Consider the following 20,480-nt stretch of genomic DNA (forward strand, 5'->3'; position numbering starts at 1 on the left):
ATTACTTTGAAAGAGACTAAAAACCTAAGTACCAAAACCGTTGTTTGTCAAAGTGATCGTAGAGAGTATGTCCTACTGGGATAGGGCTTATGAAAACGCAGGGAGAGATCAGAAATTTAAAAAAAAAAAAAGGTCCATGTAAGCCTTGATTTAGATTGATGCCATAGCTCTGTTTCTCTCATGCCTTTGCTTTTTAAACACCCTCTTTGATGAATCACCAGACTGCTAGATCCCACGAGAGATCACCTTGTCTGTTCCCTTACTGTGAGCAGGACTACAAACCCATGTCCCAATTCTTATTTTTAAAAACCCTACAGAGATCTAGGCTCTTTCAGATATCTGTTTCAACACTGAACACTGTAGATAGGGTCCTTCTGGGTTTCCATGTGTCATCTGAGCGCCGTTCTTTGTACCTGGACTTCAGTGGTTTCAGAAGGTCATTCTAAGCTGGCTCAAGTGGATATTTGCAATGGACAAAAGTTACTCAGTTCCCTCACTCTGAGAAAGAGATTCGGGTCCTTTTAAGAGCCCAAATCTGAGCAGTGACTACCATCGAGGCCAAAGTCCCAAGATGTGAAGGAGAGCAGAATTTGGTTCAGAAGCACAGGGCTGAGTCCCCGCAGGCCCTAGCACATATGAAAGTTCATGCAAATGTGAGTTATCATTCATAAGTCACCATGACACTCAGAAAGAAAGAGATCAATTATCTTAAACTCCTTACTGGCTTAATGATCTGCATTTCAGGGGACAAATGTAAATTAAGACAAGTCGAAATATATGGGACATGAAAGATCATCCAAATGGATGCAGCCTCTTAAGTAAGAAAGGACTCTCAGAGCTCTTTAATCGGAAGGATGAGGCATAGAAGATGTCAGTAGCAGTTTCTGTTTGGGGATAGATTAGTCCTTCCCTGTCACAGTCTCAGAATGTGTTTGAATAACTTAGGTCTTAAACTCTTTGAGAGAGTGGAGCTTAACATTTACACAGTCTTGGTTTAGGTTTGCCAGAGCTTGCATTGAGGATATGATTTCTGTGCTCAGTTCTGAAGTCAGGTGCATATGATTTTACCCAGAAAGGCTGCAGCCTGAAGCCTTTTCTTAGAGAATGATGGCCGGGCTGGACGGGATGGTGCGAGACAGCCGGTCAGCACCTGGGCTACAGACAGACCGTACTCGGCACTCTTCACCCTTCTGCTCCCCGCCTCCGCTTTCCACTTGGCTCCGTGGCATTCTAACTAATGGCTGGGCAAGTGGCTCTGTGCTCCACTCAGAGTTCACTCTGCGTCCCAAGCATTGTCTTCCTGTAGAAAGTACAATGACGGGCTGCTTTTTGCTTCCAGTTACTTAAGTTCTAGCCCAAGGCACTGAATTCATTAGATGTGGAACATGAGGATCTGAAAGGAGGCTCGATCCTCAAGACTGTGTCCTGGGTCTTGCCATGAACTCATCCCCGGTGACTTGTACAACACATCCTGGTGTGAGTACTTCTCTCAGGCTCAGGCCAAATGCCCCAAACAGCAGCTCTGCCCTAGATCAGCTTTGTTAAAAAGTTTAGCTATGTATCAGCTCTTTTCTATTTTCAGGTTTACTCCTATTGTATTTCGACTAACAGTGACTGAGATAAAGAATTTCCCTTCACTTTACCACACCTGGAGTGGAAGAACCGGAACTCAGACTTGCATGTAATTTAAAGAGGCACCATTCTGATACTGATTGTTTCTTCAGGAAAAACCTTAATCCACTTTTTAAAGGAGACTTATTTATTTTAGAGAGAGCTTGCATGAGTGGGAACAAGAACGAGTGGTGGGAGGAACAGAGGGAGAATCTCCAGCAGACTCCGAGCTGAGCACGAGCTCCACGTGGGAATCGATCTCGTGATCTGAGCCAAAATCCGGGGTTGGTTGCTTAGCTGACTGAGCCACCCAGGTACCCCTCAGTCCACTTTTTTAAAACACAAAAGGCCACCAGAGGCACGTGTTGCTGCCTGTGAGTTCATTACCAGCATCCCTTATACATTCGTCTAATCATTCCTAACTCCCAGTGCTAGGAATTTAATGTGAACTTCTTGCTCTTAAAGAATTTATAAGTAGAAGAAATAAAAATTAATGTGGACTTTTTGGAGCAAATCAAACCATTGATTTTAATGTCTGGTCACTGCTTCCTTGTTATATGATTTTTTGACAAGTGTTTTAGCCCCTGTGTGCCTCAGTTTCTTCATTTGCAAACATGGCTAACTATGGCTAACCATAGTGTGTGGGATTTCACTGAGCTAATGTACTTACTTGCTTCGCATTTAAATTGGAATTTGTAAGTTATTTTTCCTCCCAAGGAAAGTGATGAGCAATTGGAATACTCATTAGCAAATTAGAGAATTTCTGAAGAGGGAGCACAAGCTAGCAGGGGTAAGTGGCTGGGCTTGGGGGCTTGGGGGTGTGGTGGTGGTAGTGAGAATCAAGGTGTCCAGAAATCACCCGATACAGATGGTGCTAGATCTGGTTTCCTGCACAGGCAGCAACTGATACAGAGCTTTGAAAGTTGTGATTGAAAATGGCACCAGCAACTGTTCATTTCATACAGGCTCGTTACCCCACTAAAATTCAGATCTGACATAAAAAGTATTTAAAAATTTGGCTAAGTTGTATGTGAAGCTCTTTAAAGTAACTCCTGTAAAGATGGCATGAAAATCTCCAGGTGGGAATGCTACAATGTCATCTTCAAAATAGGAAACATTTGGATTTGAGGAAAGAAAAAATTGGGTATGGGATGGCATACATTTAGTAATCGTCTGGCTTTGTAAGATGTAGCTCATGCTTTTTCTGTCCTCCTTTCCCTTTTTCTCGTAAGAGTTAGAGTTTTGAAATGGAAATCTAGGAGGGTAGTCAGTGCCATATTTCAAATTGTATTATTTTATGGGGGAATCATCCATTTTTGGCAGCTTGCGCTTTGAAAACGATTTTAGCAATGACCCAAAATTATATAATTCTGCAGCTCTTGGTATCTGATTTTCCCCATAGGGTGTTAGTCAGGAGCTTCTCCTATTGCTTTATGAATCACAGGGGCTTAGAGAACTTCAAGCATACAAAGTATCTTGTTTTGGGGGAAAAAAAAAAAAGTTCTTGCATTCCATTATATCTAATTAAATATTGTTTGGAGAACATTAAAATGTCCCCTTAATCTTTAGTGTTTTATGCATGATTACAGTGTAGGCCATCTTGCTCCCTGTTCATTCTCAGACTTGCTGTAAGGAAAGGCAGTGAAAGACAGGGAAGCAATGATTTCCTATTTCCAGGAACTTGTAGCATAACAGAATGGAACAAACCAGAGGATGGGATGAGGAGACTTGGGAGCAGAAACATGGGGATGTTCTGTTGGGTCTTTCCCAGGTCTATCTCTGCCACAGGAAGATGGACTCAGAAAGTCTGGGAGCATCTCAGAATAAGGAGAGGTGTCAAGCTGAGGCAAACATCGTAGCCTCCCTCACAGGGCATGGTCGTGACGTGGGAGCTGGAAGAAGAGTTAGGGAGAAAAACCGTAGGGCATATGCAGTGTGTTCGTGTGTTCATAGATGAAAATATCCCTATCACAGGCCCTATCACCTCTTTCTCAGAGGCTGTCTAGCATAAAGGGTGTTTGTGCAGTCAGACAAAAGTCTGAGTTTCAGTTATCCCATTAGCTATAGGACCTAGTATGATTTTTAACTTCTCTGTTTTGGCTTCTTCGTCTATACATTTGGGATAATAAAAATACCTACTCATAGTGTTGTGGTTAGGAGTAAATGAGCTACCATACTTAGCACAGTGCCTGGCTCATATAAACACTGGAGATGGGAATATAAATACGATAAGTGTTGCTCTACCTGATTTTTCTGGGTAATAGAGCCTTGCAAATAGTGTACCAAATAGAAACATGGATGACTTTTTACCCCTTAAAATTAGGCAAGTCTACTGTGACACGCAGGTTCTAGAGCCTTCGTGTAATTTTCAAACATGGCCTCAATATAAACAAAATAGCAGTATGATAGTACTTGGAAAGTCAGTGACCTCAAACAGAGTGTACATCTCTCCTCAGAATCTAAGTCAAACACAGACATTGATTCTATATTAGTATTTCAAAGACTGTCTGCATTCCCTCTTTATGACTTAAGCTGTCGAAAAATGTGTTCCAAAATCAAAACATAAAACTCCAGACTCTTGACCTATTTCAAATTCTAATCTCAACTTTATTTTTATTTTTTGACCCTGAGATACAATTAAGAACAGACTATTCCTGCCATGCTGGTTCCAGAAGGTCGTTGCCTCCCTCTTCTCTCCTTGAGCACCAGCAGAAAGCAAGACTTCAGGGGAGTACCTTGTCAGAATATTGATTTATTTATGTAGAAATAACATCTTACACTGAAGAGTAGTTGATTAACCTTTGGTAAACACAACCTCTCACCACATGCCAAAGTGTTTGAAACTTATAGCCAAGTCTTCTCATTCTCTAAGTACTTAAAAAAAAAAATAGCATTGTCTGCGGGACCTTGTGCTTTACTCTGAAATGTTCATCCCTATGCTCTGGTGTTCCCTGAAGTCCAGAAAATTGTCCTTGAGCATAAATTATGTTCCACATGAAAAAAAAGTCCTGATTTTTGAAGTTACTTTCAGAAAGGATGTTGAAAGCAAGGGCTCATTCTAGGATGAAAGGCTTCACTTCTAAGAACACCGCCCTCTAAGCATTTAAAAATGCATATGCGGATGGTTTGCTCACGGCTGGATTTGCTGGGCTTCGGGTTCACCTGGTGGCCCAGGCTCTCCTGTTTTCCACGCCAGAATTTGCCAGCTCCTGGAGCCCAGCAGAAAGACACTCCAGTGAGCGCGCTGACGTACATTCCTGGCCATCTCAGGGAGAAAATAATCGCACATTATTAATGACTGGGGGGACATTAAAAGTGGAACAAGAAAGTAAACTAGATAGTTTCTTTTTGTCCCCGGAGTTCCTCTTGAGAAGAGATGAAGAACAGGGGAGAGAGCAGGTAAGGGAGCAGGAGACAACAAGGGCAGGATCGTTCTGTTTGAAGTAGACCCACGGAGAATTCGTTCATCAGCTTTTCCAAAAACTTGGGTGCCATTCCACTTTGCCTGAAGGCACTTGAAATCTGGAAAGCGGGGGACAGGAATGGCCCAGAGATACTGAGACTGTCACTGGCCCCACAGTAAGAGGGAAAAAATGTCCCGTAATTGTTAAACAGAACTGCAAAGGATAGATTTTGCCCCATCAAACAAAGTGACTCATTACTCAATGTATCCATTTACTTTAGGAATTTATTTGGCATTAATCTTTTCTTTTTCTTTCCTTTTCTTTCTTTCTTTCTTTCTTTCTTTTTTTTTTTTTTTGAGAGTGGGAGAAAGAGCACAAGGCAAGGGTGGGCAGGGGGTTTGGGGTGGGGAGGAATAGAGGGGGAGGGAAAGAGAGAATCTTAAGCCGACTCCATGCCCAGCACATAGCTTCAGGTGGGGCTTGATCCTACAACCCTGAGATCATGACCTGAGCCAAAATTAGATGCTTATCTGACCAAGCCATCCAGGCGTCCCAACATTAGACTTTCTAAGGCCACATATTACAGGATTACACTGATAGGCAAAGTCTAGAATAGGCAAATCCATAGGGACAGGGAATAGATAAACAGTGGCCTCTGGATGAGGGGTAGGAATGGGAATGATTGCAAATGGGCATGAAGTTTCTTTTTGGGGTGATGGAAATATCCTAAAATTACGTTGTTTTAGTGGTTGCATAACTATATATTTAGTACACACCATTGGAAAAAACAGTTTTCAAATGTAAAAGTACATACTCTATTTTACATTTTTCATAAAAAGAAAGGAGGCTTAGAAAGTTGATGGGATTTGGACGCAGAATTACATCCTCACTTGACCCATTCCATGCTTTTTCTTGGGCGCTCACTCATGATGATGTGCAAAAGTATGAAATACTTCCTTTGGAAGGAGCTCATACCCCACCTGCATAGTCAACAAAACAGGCAAACCAGGCATCTTTCCATGTATGAGCGTTATGTGGCTAAGCAGTTACACTTGCACAACAGGGCTGCATGTAATAAGGTGCCAAGTGCATGGCATAGCATAGATAATACACTGTCAAGATCAAGGATGAAAGTGAGCTGAGCATCATCAAGGAGGCTCCTTAAAGTGAGAAGATACTATTGAATCCCAGATAGTAAATATCCCAGTACAATTCTACATGGACTATTACCTGGGGTGCTGGTCACTTTAGCTTAAGAAAGCATGATACATACACCTCCGTATGAACTAGCAGTGCTGGGTGAAATGAAATCATGTGTCCCAGAAAGGTGGGCAAGTACTTTGACGGCAGCTCTGTTCATCATAATTCAAAACTGGAAACAACCCCAATGTCCATCAACACAAAAATGGGTAAATTGTGGCCTTTTCATGCACTAGAACACTAAGTTATAAGGAGAGAACTGTGGCATGCAGCTTTATGAAGAATCCCAGAAACATCTGGACCAAAAGAATCTGGACCCAGAACAGTAGGATTCCATTTATATGTAGTTCAAAACAGGCAAACTAAGCCATGGTGAGAAAAAGCAGAACGGATTACTTCTAGGTACCGGGGACTGATGACAAAGAGGCACGTGGGACTTTTTCTGGGGTAAGAAACCTTCTGCAGCTTGCCTGCAGTGGTGGTTATAGTGGTGGACAAAACAGTGAAGACACGCTGAAATGTACATTTCATAGGAGTGCGTTTATTATGTATCAGTTTCTACCTCAAAAAATGCATAATGTTGCGAGAAAGGGCCCAGAAAAGAGTGACTAAATGACTGGGGGAATCTGAGAAGCTATGGTGCAGAGACAGACTGTAAAAGGATTAGTCTTCATATTTTTCAAACAATGTTTATATGTCAGGAGAATTAAGACTAACACTTCCTACCCGGAGGGGTATAGACCAGAAGACAATGGCTTTGGAATCAAGCACTGGTGTCTGAATCCTGGGTTCTCCCTGGCTAGCCACGTGGCCTGTGCATAGGCCTGCGTTCTTTCCAACCCAAGGATGTTAGTGTTGACCTTATATCAAGAGCCATGTGGTGAGGAGCGTGATCTTGGAGACAAATGCTGTGGTTCAAAGGGAAACCAGAATACTTTGAGGAAACCTCTCTAAACTTTTCAAACCACATCAGGAAAGAACCAACAGTGTACCCGAGTATGATTTCAAATGGGGCTGTGGATCAACCTCAGACATCAGGCTTCCTTATTTAGGGTTTCAGTGCTTGAAACACTTCTGAAAAAACTGCTTTCCTGAGATAAAATTTCCCTAACATAAAATTCACCCTCTTAAATGGTCTAATTCAGTGGATGTTGGTATCTGCAGAATTGTGTAACCATCATCACTCCCTAATTTTAGAATACTTTCATTTCCCACAAAGAAACCCATACCCATTAGCAGTCATTCTTCATTCCTCCCCACTGACCCCCCAACTCCCAGCCTTCAGCCCCCGTCAGTCTGCTTTCTGTCTGTGGATTTGCCTCTTCTGGTTCATCTGTATTGTAGCCTGTATCAGTGCGGCATTGCTCTTTGTGTGTGTGGCTGAATAATATTCTGTTATACGTATATAGCATGTTGAATTATTTACCCCCTGATGGAAGTTTGAGCTCCTTCTGATTTTTGGCTGTTAAAAAACACTGCTGTGAACATTCTCATACAGTTTTTTTTTGTTTGTTTGTTTTGGTGGCGTGTGTGTGTGTGTGTACATGTGCCTCCATTTTTCTTGGGTATACACTTAGGAGGTAAATTGCCTTCCCCCCCATTATTATTTAGGACCTCTTTTCATACTTCACAGTCTCTCAGACTTGGGGTCTGTGCTCAGACACCTCCTTTTGATCAAAACCGTGCCTGACAATGCCCTCTGAACCCTTGGTCTGTCTAAGTCTCTTCACAAAAAGAAAGATACAGGTGTAGTGGTCAGGGTGATGGGTTTTTTTGTTTGTTTGTTTGTTTGATGACAAGGAAAGAAGGGGACTGGTTTGTGTTTCCAACAATAAGAATAACATTTACTCAGAGTTTATTAGGTGCCAAGAATTGTTCTAAGTACTTCATGTGATTGGTTTAGAGTGTATCTTAGCTCACGCAGGTGGGTAATAACCCATTTTTAGGAAGGGTTAAGCAACACTGATAGTAAGTGGAGTCATGGTTGGGTCCACATAGGCTGATTCCAAGGCCAGAGCTTTAATCTCCCCTACAGTGCTGTGTCACCATAAAAGTATAACTGTCTAAGCTTAATGGGTCTGTCTTCTTTAGTGTTGTAGTCCTGAAAACTGGCATCGTCTCTGGCTAATAAAAGGGACTTAATACATACATGCTGAATAAATAAAAAGAAATGAATTAAAGTAACTCAAAACAATTTGGAGACTCTTGTTCATAAAATTCATAAAAAACTTTTAGCCTTGTTTAAAACAAGCAAGTGTGGGTGTGGATGCTCCTTCTCTTTGATCTTTTAGTTATTTAAGCTGGTGCTTCTCAGCGAGTTCTCGTTCTCCTTTTTTCTGTAGTACACACAGTACAACTCAACTGCTGACATTTCATTACTTGCAGAGTAACAGATTGTAATGGATTACGGATTTCACAACACAAACATTTGGCCTGCTCAGAGTGAGGTAGGAGTGAGACAGAAGGTAAAAACATTTAATTTGAAGAATTCACAAACAAGATAATAAAAAAAAAAAGTTGTAAAACATATGATGAACTCCCCAGAAAGGATTACATTGTAAAAGATCCAAATGTGGGGAAGATGGCGGACATGACAGAGTAAGACATTCTCCTGCATTGATCACGTTGCTTCCCACTCAAGAACCTCTTCACTATTTCAATAATAAACCTGATACAGGCAAGACTGTTCTTACCTATGTCATTTTCCCCATTTTGTTGTTTTCTGTTTGTTCCCCTTTCAACTCCCACTCTTCACTGGTGCTCTACCAATCTGTATTCAAAAATCCGTGCTTCTAAACTACTCTACTCTGCTTTACTCAAAATTCAACTGACAACCTTTATATTCTTTGAGTTAAAAGAAAGCCTAACCCTTACATCAGTTGCTATTAAAACAATTGGATTCCTTCATATTATATGTGTCAGAACTTCTATCTCCTAATAATTTTTCCCATAGTGACCCATGTGAGAGACCACACAATGATGCTAATACTCGCAACATTTTGGCCAGAGTCAGAATACAAAGCTTACAAGAACATCCATCCTCTTATTTTACCACAGTAACTAAAATTGCTTTTCTCCATTTGATCATCCATTCCCACAGGACACTAAAGAGTTTACAGCCATTTCAATAAAATGTACCTTGGGAAGACAAAAAGAAGCCACTATTGAGAAAAGAATGTACTGTACACTGAGAGAGACTCCTGGAGGGAGAAGATAGAATTCAAAAGATTTTGGGGTACCATAAAAGCAGTACCCTGGGACAACTGGGCATCTTTCAAAGATGACTTCCCTGAAGGTGGTATAACTCAGGATGTATGTTCGATAAAATTCTCATCTCATTCTAATTTTCTCGGTTCACTTGGAAATATTTAAACACTGTGGGTGTTCCAGGTGCAGTGATAGGCTCTGGAGATGAGGTGCATGAGACCGCATCCATGTACTCCCTGAGCTTTCGTCAGCTGAGTGGCTGTATGGCAGAGTAGAGAGAAAATGGGCTTGTGATTCAGGCAGACCTGGGTCTAAATCTGTGCTCTGTTGTTTGTTTATGGATGGCACTGGGCAAATTTTCTTTTCTTTTCTTTTTTTTTTTTTTCCTAAGATTTTATTTATTTATTTGACACAGAGAGAGAGAGATGATTACAAGTAGGCAGAAAGGCAGGCAGGGGTAGGGGAAGCAGGCTCCCCGCTGAGCAGAAAGCCCAATACGGGACTCGATCCCGGGACCCTGAGACCATGACCCGAGCTGAAGGCAGAGGCTTAATCCTCTGAGCCACCCAGGCGCCCAAACTATATTTTCTAATATGTGGAACAGGGAGAAGAGGAGTCACCCCCACAGGACTGCCCCGAGAATTACATGAAATAACGTGAGAGAAGCAGTTAGTAGAGTGTTGGGCACAGATGTGGGTCTGGCTCTCCTAGCCCAAGTCTTGTCCTTGGGAAGAACAAGGTTCACTTAATGACCGGAGTCTAGATTCGTCCGGCTGACGTTTAAGAAACGCACTGTCAGCGCACTGCTTTGCTCAGTCTCGTTTATCCAGTTGCAGGGCATCTGTTCAAGCTCGCACTCCACTGTTGGCTGGGCCTGGTGCTGGCGGTCTCGGCTCTGAAAATTTGCTCTAGCTGACCTTTTTTCACTTCTGGAGGGCAGTCTCCATTTCTTTCTGCCTCTTCCAATTCTCTGTTTTAACGACTGGTTCACTTTTTTCCAGTCTTCAGGGGCGCCTCCCTGTCCATGTTTTTTCTTGTTGCTTAAAACATATGGTACATTTGAATTTATACTTCTTACTCTGCTCTTCCTGAAGCTTTTATTATTTTACCTTATAAAGTTTTGTTACAATTATTGCCACTTCTCATATGCGAGTGTTAATTTTTTGTTTTATATCCTTCATATACTTTATAATATATTTTTATACTAATTGCATAGATACTGCATTTTAAATGAATGGATAGGAATTTATATTCTATTTATTTTTTTTAAATGCAAAGAGAAATCCCTCTGCCTTCATTAAGTTCATCAGCACTCATGAGTAAATAATAACATGTTTGTATTAATGAGTACTTTGGCATTTGCAGACTTTGTATCTTGGGCAGGAGTTCATGCTGAGTATTTGAAATATTAAAAAGAAACAAAATGCCAGAGCTGTTTTTTTTCTTTTTTTTTTTTTTTGCTATGTTACATACATTTGCAATATATTATAATATTGGAGGGGGAAAAATATATATATATGAGGGGGAAAAATATATATAAAATATATATAATATATATAAATGTATAATATATGTATATATATGTGTGTGTGTGTGTGTGTGTGTGTGTATAGATACATATATATGTAAGTTTTAACAATGTGTAAGTTGTCAAAGCAGACTGACCAAATGTTAAGATTCTGAAAAAAATAAGTCAAAGCTGAGAAATGGGCGCCTGGGTGGCTCAGTGGGTTAAGCTGCTGCCTTCGGCTCGGGTCATGATCTCAGGGTCCTGGGTTCAAGTCCCACATCGGGCTCTCTGCTCAGCAGGGAGCCTACTTCCTCCTCTCTCTCTGCCTGCCTCTCTGCCTACTTGCGATCTCTCTCTGTCAAATAAATAAATAAAATCTTTTAAAAAAAAAAAAAGCTGAGAAAAACTAGTTCCCATCAGTTGGTTTTTTGTTATTGTATTTAAATTGAGTTTACAGCTATATTTTGGGGGCTGAAATGACTGGCAAAGACTGCCTAATGAAGACGGTATGGTTAAATAGAAAAGTGTGGGCTTTAGACCTGTGTTTGAATTTTAGCTCTGCCATCAGTTGTATGAACTTGGACAAATTACTCAGACTGTCCTGGGCTTCAGGTCTCATTCCTTCATTTTGTACATAGATACAATAATGCCAGTTTTGAAGAGTGTTGTGAGAACTCTTTTTGTTGGCATATAGTAGACTCTCAGTGAAAGGTAGCTTTTATTATTTGTGTTCATAGCTTAGGTGGAGAAGTTAAAGCGAGTTTTAATAAAGGTGAGTTTTGGAAATGAGAGCAGAGCTGGGAATACAGGCCTCTGGGTGGTGAGAGTTGTGAAGGGGAGAGCAGTGCAGCAGGTTGAAGTAGGACAATGCAAGGTCATCGGAGGTATTTTGAAAATACCCAGCGTCGCTCTCCCCCAATTTAATTCTTTAAAGTCTAAATTTAGATTACTTTTCTAGAGAATTCACAATGAAAAATAAAACGATATTAAATTTTCATTTAGAAACTCAGCGAAGTGAGGATTGGTCTCGTCCATTTGTGCGTGAAAAGTCTTCTTAACTAGAAAGGCCATCAAGTGCTACTACACATAGAGGGATATTTCAAGTTATTTTCTTTTTCCTATGATGTTCTTAGAAACCACATTGTGGAGCAGACAATGCTTGTTATGCATAGCAATACTGTTATAATTGGAGATTGAAATTCTAACTGAAGACTCAAAATCAAGTAAACCATAGCTATGGCCAAAAACATGCTAAAAAATCAAAGGCAACTCTACTTCTGTAATAGTTGAAATGAAATTATTATATTCCAAGTCCTATAAAATGAACATATATATACTAAATGCATTAAATTATATCATGGTCTTATTATAAGACAACTGAATACCACTATATCATATCTATTGTGTTATAAATCTGAGTAACGATTAATACTATGATAAACTTAGGTATTTGTTCATATTCTTTGAAGTCTCCTTGGAGTTAATTCTTCTCCACTTCTTCCTGGGTAAATTTCCATGTTGCAAGCAGAGACTGACATCATAGCTTTCACTAAGTCTTAACTTTTCAGATAAAGTTAAACTAAGCTAAACCACAAGGCTTTCTGTGCATCATGAAAACAGGGTGACAAGAATGCTGCAGAGAACACCATACTGAATAAGCCTTAACAACTATCATCATCTTAATGACCATCAACAAAAGCAGTAACAACAGTGATTTTGCTAAGCATATACACTGCCTCCCTTTTAAAAGAAACAGACTGGGGTGCCTGGGTGGCTCAGTCAGGTCAACATCTGACTCTTGGTTTTGGCTCAGGTCACGATCTCATGGGTCATGAGGTAGAGCCCACATTGGACAAAGTCCGCTTGAGATTCTGTGTTTCTGCCCCTCTCCCTGCTCACGTGTGCTCTCTCTTTCTTTCTCTCAAATAAATAAATAAAATCCTGAAAAAAAGAAAGACCAAAATACCTAAAAAGCTAGTAAACCATTTTCATTGTTTAATGCTGGTGTATTTTGTTGATGGGCTTTCAGAAGATCCTGGACTTCATTTATAAAACAAGAACAGAATTACTGTTACTGATAGGGACTTTAAAAAGGGAGTTCTGAAATATCTCACAGTATAATAAACACCTTCCCCCATTCCTTCAATCAAAAATATTTTTGCACACCTACTGTGTGCTTGCCCCTGTGATCAAATTGGGTCTCATAGCGGGGAACAATAGGTATGGCCACAGCTGGGATGGAGCTTATAGTCTTAAGGCTGGGGGGGAGGGGAGGAAAGGCAGACAATGAACAAGTAAAAAAAACAAAAACAAATAAATATAATTTTCTGTAATGTATGGATCAAAATAGGTGTCTTTGGTGGACTTCTCTAATGTGATAGATTGTAAATGACAAGGAAGGTTCTTATTGGCATCCATGTTTAAATTCCACCAATTAACCTTTGGGAGGATTTCCATTCATGGCATTGATTTGCTGTGCAGAGATTCTCAGAGGGTATGAGTTACCATCTGACTACTAAGTACACTTAGAAATAACATCAGTTCTTTTATGATCTTTGGCCATAAGAGATGCTGTAAGTAATAATGACTTTAACTCATTCCAAAGAAATATCAAGTAATTGACCATTGGAGTTGGAACAATTTTTGCCATTTGACTGAATATGTATTTTCCAAATGCTTTTCTGTGAAGTAAATGTTTTTCTAATTAGGCTTAAAAATGTGAAATTTTGTTGCAAAATTGATTTTCTATTAAGGCAATAAAGTAGTTTCTCTACCCTTCTGCTTGGGTACTAATTAAATTATGTTCCAACTAGCTTTAATTCAGCAATCAATTTTTTTCCCATTTGCACTGGATTACCGAATCTCATTTAAAAACCACTCTTTAACGAATTCCACACAAAGCAGAGGTGATAGACTTATTCTCTAATGGAGGAAAAAAATTACTTGTTTGAAAGTAAAAAGAAAAAAAGGCTTAGTTGTTTTCTGGTGGTATCTATTTCTTATGTTGTTTTTAGAGATAAAAGGTAGCAGTGAAAATGTAGTAGTGGAGGTTAAAATATATAAATTAGGGACAAAATACTAAAAATACATAAAAATTAGGGATAAAATGCAAAAAAAAAAAAGGAACTAAGTGCTTTAAAGATAACTGATGCTGGAATGCAGAACTGAGACAATTTCTAAAATCATAAAATTCAAGAAGGAAAGAAAAATGGAATTATAGCCATTCATTATAACATTTGAAGTAATTAAGCAGTTGTATCAATCTGGACTATTATAAAAGTATGAGGGCTGGGTTCAGGTTTGACCGGTGGGCAGCATCAATATTTTTTGAATGATTAAAAAGAAAATCTCAAAAACATAGCCTGAGGTTATAATAGTAGAAACATTGTGCAAATGGGTGATTAAAAAGCCTTTTGTAAAAAGATGATTTTTGAGGCCCAATCCTAAAAAAAGGGAAAAAAGAAAAGCTTTGTTATTGTTTCTCCACTCAGAGGATGTACTTTTCTGTTTTAAAGAAACAAAAAGTAAGTGGTCTGTAAAGTCAAATTCCATCTTCATCTGTTAGAAGGCAGAAGGCAAGACACCTTGAGTGAACTTAAACCAGTAAGGAGGCTTTGACTGTGTCAGAGAAACTTACCAATTCAGAATGGAAATCTGACCAGAGATGCTTTCCCTAGCGGCTAGAATCTAACAGTGGGAGCCCTGTGCTTATTAGGGCTCTTCCTGGCATAGCTTATCTCTTTCACACACCTTTACATTTTCAACATGTGCTTGGTAACTTCCAGATAAGTCTATTTCCCCTTGTCTCCCCTAAACTGCTTGCACATTTAGCTGATCACTAAAATAACAAATTTTTAACTTACATAATTGCTTCACTATCTTATGACTTTTATGATTTTTAACTTTCTGGCAATAAAGCCAAAATCACAGGGTTGGATCTCAGCGGGTTGGATTTAACTTGTTTAAATCCAAGTGCCAACCTGAACCAGACTACTCTGATGAGTGCCTCGGTTTCTAGATTCCAAAGCTGTTTCTTGAATTCCCTTTTTCCTCACTTTTGTAAATACCTTTCACTTTTTATATTAAAAACAACACTCAACACTGTTAGATAAAAGGAAAATGAAAATCATGAACAGAATTGTTCATGTAAAATGGAAAAACAGTATCTTTAAAATTGTGAGAACCAAAGGAAATCTGGACTACAGAATAGTCATACAACTATAATTTTCTGCAGTTAATGGACAGTAGCATGAAATAAATAGAGTGTGTATCAGTGAGAATAAGTAATTATTCAGGTACAAAAATGTGATTGGAATCTTACTTCATTTATTATGAGAAAGTTTACACCTGGTTGTAGTCATCTGGAGCTATTTCGTAAGCTAGACATCTGTTTTATGAGGCTTCCTATATCATGATAAAAGGAAATAGTCCCTCAACTTCAAACTAAAAATTGCTCTTCCCAAGTAGATATCAAAGAGGAAAGGCTCAAGAGTTTAAAAATGCGGTTGTAGAATTATTTCCCATTAAAAACTTGCAGAGACATTCAGTAAGTAGAATGGTGGTGAGAAAAAGAAGAGAGAAGTAGATTTGGATAGAGGGAAAAGGCCAGAATGAATAGGGAGGTAAAAACAAAGTAAAAGAACACAGAAAAGATTGGCCAAGAAGAAAGAATGGGCGATCTCTTGCTCACTTACTGCATACCAGGCTCTCTACTGGGCACTTAATACTCTATCCTACTTAATCTGGAAGACAAGGGGTAGATGATGGTAAAACCCTTCCTAGATCAACAGACTGAATTTTAGAGAGCTTAAGTAGCGTGTCCAACTTCTCTGATCTGGTAAAGGGACTTGTCAGAATTGAAACCCAGGAGTGTTTGATTTTCAGACAGGACTTTTTCCTAAAACCAGGGTCACCGACCATGAGTAACACAAAGATTGGCATGAGGAAGGAAAAGGAGACCACACTATATTCCATGAAAGCCGGAGCCGGGGCCACCCATTCACTTTGTTTAGTACTTACACAGTTCTAGAAATGTAGTGCTACATAGTGAATATCCACATAATATTTTTGAATGAGTTGGGCTACAAGAGTCATAGATAGGGAGAGAAGACATGGAAGAAGAAAGAAGGAAATAGAAAAGAGAGAAAGAAGAGAGCAAGTAAGAGGGTGAAAAGAAAAATGGGATTCTTTTTGGTCAGTCTATCTACTCTGCTCAAGTCTAGAGCCAAGCCTGTTGGCCTATTGCCAAGTCTAAAACTCTGTTCATATTCAAAGAATTTTCGAAAGAGGAGAACTGCTAGATGGCTTACATTTTCTTTATTTTTTTTTTTCTTAAATATTTTCTTAACTCAGGCAAAAATATTTCCCAACTTTTCAGAAACCCAGGTAAGTATGATCTTGGAATATCATACCACTTGATAGTTATCAGGTGAGCAGTATGAACTCTGGACAGGTAACTATTGTGAAGGATGAGTGGGTCATATTCTGATACCCAACAGGCTAACCACTAACCATTCAGCTAATAAAAACAGTTTCCATTAATAAGTATTTGTTATAGTCCCACTGTGCACCCCAACTGCAAGGAATTGATAAAGTAAAACCTTTCAACAAAATATAAAAATTCAACAAAACAGCTCATTACTTTGCTCAATAATTAGAAACATTATGATCAAGTGATTGTTTTCAAACATGTTGGATTTAATATTGATACTAGTGCACTCAAAGAGAAGAACTACTTATAAACATAACAAAATTTAAAAACTCAATATTATCCTTGCATGGTTTCTTTTAATAATATCCACAGTGGGGCTAAATTGATTTCAGTATCCATGAATCTAATTCTGACTAACATACTTGGTTAAGTTATATATCTTTCTTTCCAAAAGGAAAGAAGAGCTCAGCTCAAATACCTTTTATTCCTTTTTTTACAACCACATAATAATTTTAGAGCACTAATAAGATTTGATTGCAGTACAGCAATCAACAAACCTGTTCTAAAACCTCACTGAGTTACATAGATCATAGAAAATCTCAGGTTGAGAGGACTCCCAGGTAATGGGCTTGGCTGAATTTCTCTGAGGGCTTGGGCCTCTCTTTCATCTCCCTGGTGGCCCCAAAGGGATCACACATGACACAATCCTAGAAATCCTGAAGGAGGCTGTTGACAATCCCTTGGGCTTATAATCACCCAAGAGATGGTCAGGACCCCAGAAATGGCTAGAAAAGTTGTTGCTTTAGGAATTCAGAGAAGTTAGAGTTGTTTGCCTTTCTGATATTGGCCTGTTGAAACATTTGCACAGAAAACGCTAGGCAGGCATAGCATAATCAAATAGAATTGATTATTATGTAGTTTAAATGCACTAAGGATATTGAACTTCCCTTTTTAAATCACAGAAAAATTCTGGGCTGAACTGTTAAAACTGGGGAAAAAACAATGTGAAGAGTACTATTAAAATGTGAGTCATTTAAAAAATGGATTTAATATCAGCCTTTGTGAATTATATTTGATGTTCCACCCATCATACTCCGATATCTGTGGAGAAACAATGAACGGTCTGTGATATGCAGACATAATCAAGGGGAAAGTGCTATTTGATTTCTGTTTAATAGCTACATAACCTATGTAGAAAACACAAAATGATTGTGGAAAAATACAAAGAATAAGATGATTTTTCACTGTCCTTTTAAAGAAGTAGATGTGTGCGTGTCTGGCATTTTGGAAGCTTTTTGGAAGCAGATAGTGGGCGTGTGTGTGTGTGTGTGTGTGTCCAGGGAATTATCTATAGACACAGCACGCAAATCTTTCTCTTTTCTTTCAAATAAGACCCAGAAGACCTGTGTGCTTTTTAATAAGGTTATGCAATCAATCCCTTAACCCTATTTTGCCAGCTGTCAGCAGCTGGAGACCCACATCATCGTGTGCAGAGAGATTCTTTCAATAGGTTATTATGTGGGGAGCAACTGGCGAGTACAGCTCGTTGTATTAGAAATGCTAATGTTTTCCTTACCTCTTCCTTCTCGGCACTCTGCAGATCACGCCATTCCTCAGTTACGTGACCGAAATCCACTGTGTTCATGGGGACTTTAAATTCCCCAATGATGTCATGCTTAGAGAAACGGTCAAAGTCATACACGGCCATCACCAGGGTCTTGCCACCCAATTCTGAGTAGGGCACCTAAATAAAAAAAGAGGAGGATAAAAATCCGGTCACAAAAATGCTGAAAATGTGTGACTTGTTCAAAGTGTTTAATTTTAATACTCTAGCTGGATAAACAAAAGTGGGATAATTGTACTTTTAAAAAAATTAATTTGTTTGAATAACAACTTGCAGCTAAATTGGGAGACAATGGGGGCTCAACCATAGTCATCACTTTATCCTAAAGTTCTAGAAGCTATTGTATTATTGATAATGTGTCTTACTATTAGTCATGCTATAATCACCTTAAGGTTTAATAGTGTTGGCACACAGTAGGCACTTAAATATTCATCTTTTGAATGATTAGAATGATCAGGTGGGAATTTGTTTGATAGAAGAATAATCCAAGCTAATTGCACTTGACTGTGTAAGTTTTACTTGTAGAACATTTTGTTATTGTTATCAGTTATCTTGTCAGGGTATACTTATTTGAAGTAGAAAACTTGTTTCAAAAAATCTGTTAACTCTTTCAAGCCATTTGGATGGCACAATTGAATGGAGCAGCAGATCTTTTCATAAATCTGCTAGAAGTCAGAAAGGATTGAAATGAAATTCACAAGTTGCCTTACCTACTCCCTAAAATAATTTACTGATTGACAGGAACTGACTAGGAAGTGGATGTTTTGAATATCAGAGATGCATTATAATATAGATCTTAAAGTTCATTCTTAGGTATGACACTTTTTAGGATGAGTTGTGGCAAAAGGCCAAGAACTGATGAATTCTCCAGCTGCTCAGATGAATCTGGGACAGATGCTATGGGTTGGGATTTTATTAGTGACATTTTTAATATTCAGGGAGAGTAGTGCCATCTAAGTAAGCTACACTTCAGTAACTGGGTAGAAATGCCTAATTAAGAAATTATTTAGACTTGTATTGAAGTTTTGATCAATTTTTATTTATCAGTGTAAACGATTGTCTTTGCTCCATCAAACATTTCTCCATGAATTCTGTATGTTTAAGGGAAGGCTAAGGAAGCATATTTGACTGTATATGTTTAAGAGTTTGCAGTTTTTCAGGAGTTTTTTTGTCACTTGTCATCTATTTGGAATCTGATTAAAATACTTTGATTAAAAAAGAGGAAGAATACATTTTTCATTTTGGGAGAAAAAAATAAACCCTTCCCAACAGCTGAATTTCAAAGGAAGAGATGAATTTTAGAATAGGGATAACCTCCAGAAATTTCATCTTATTTCCAAATTCACTCTGGATTTTTTAAAAAAAAATTTACTTTTTTTTTTTTTTGTGATTCTTTTGAAATAACATTAGTTGAAAAAACCTGGACTTGGGGTTAGGCAGGCCAGGGCCTGGGTTTTTCCACTTTCGAGCTAAAGGGCCTGGGGCAAGTGAACCAACTTCACACTTCTCATTTACCAAATAGTGATGATAATAGGGCCCACTTCATAAAGATGTTTGAGGCTGAGTGAAGGAATACATTTGAGGCATTTAGCACAAAGCTGACATAGTAGGCCTTCTGTATTTGTTACTTGAATGATAAGTAGTTCCTTTAGCTGGGAGTTTGGAGGAGAAGCAGCCACATTTAGGTTGGGGATGTCAAGTTCATGTCAAGCGGATTAGAACTCAGTTTTGGTTTTTTTTTTGTTTTTAAAGATTTTATTCATTTATTTGACAGACGGAGATCACAAGTAGGCAGAGAGGCAGGGAGAAAGAGAGGGGGGGGGGGAAGCAGGCTCCCTGCTGAGCAGAGAGCCTGATGCAGGGCTTGATCCCAGAACCCTGGGATCACGACCTGAGCCGAAGGCAGAGGTTTTAACCCACTGAGCCACCCAGGTACCACTTGAACTCAGTTTTAAAGCCTATCATCTTAAAACTGTTGTGCTTCTATTCGAACAACCTGTCCATTGGCATTTCAGGATGCATAATCTATAACATCTCCTGGCGAAATTAACCATTCTCGAAACAGCAACATGGTTCTTAAGTGTATCAAAATATATTACACTTTGGATAGATTTATGGTTTGATTAACATTCCTGAAATAAAATGGAACCTGACAAAATTTTATAGACAATTTAAAAATTTTAATAATTAAACACGTCTCATCAAATTTTAGGAACACATTTTTAAAATTAACATACGTGTAACTCAAAACAAAGACCCCCCCAATATTTCAAATAATTTAAGAATCTGCTTCCTAAATCGTTGTTAGAAACTCCTGACCTAAATTAAGATTAAAATATAGTCAAATAGTATGACTGTGATTACCATTTGTAGTATTTTATTTTATTTTCATTTTGTTTTGTGGTGGATTGGCCATAGTGATTAGTTCTTCATAAGCTGAGTAGTTTCAGGATGTTTTCATTGAGACTCTAAACAAACTCTCTGGGCATAGAA

At 38.8% G+C, this 20,480-nt stretch overlaps 1 protein-coding gene across 4 annotated transcripts in view; it reads right to left on the reverse strand.

Moving 5' to 3' along the window:
• SYT1 (synaptotagmin 1) overlaps positions 1 to 20,480 on the reverse strand; it is a 542,261-nt gene that overhangs the window by 122,178 nt on the left and 399,603 nt on the right. For all 4 annotated transcript variants that reach the window (XM_032346925.1, XM_032346922.1, XM_032346923.1 and 1 more), the window contains one exon: positions 17,940 to 18,107. In XM_032346925.1, the coding sequence (XP_032202816.1) occupies positions 17,940 to 18,107 (168 nt within the window). The remainder of the gene's footprint in view (positions 1 to 17,939; positions 18,108 to 20,480) is intronic.

Source organism: Mustela erminea, chromosome 6, assembly GCF_009829155.1.
Source record: "Mustela erminea isolate mMusErm1 chromosome 6, mMusErm1.Pri, whole genome shotgun sequence".
NCBI classification, from domain to species: Eukaryota; Metazoa; Chordata; class Mammalia; order Carnivora; family Mustelidae; genus Mustela; species Mustela erminea.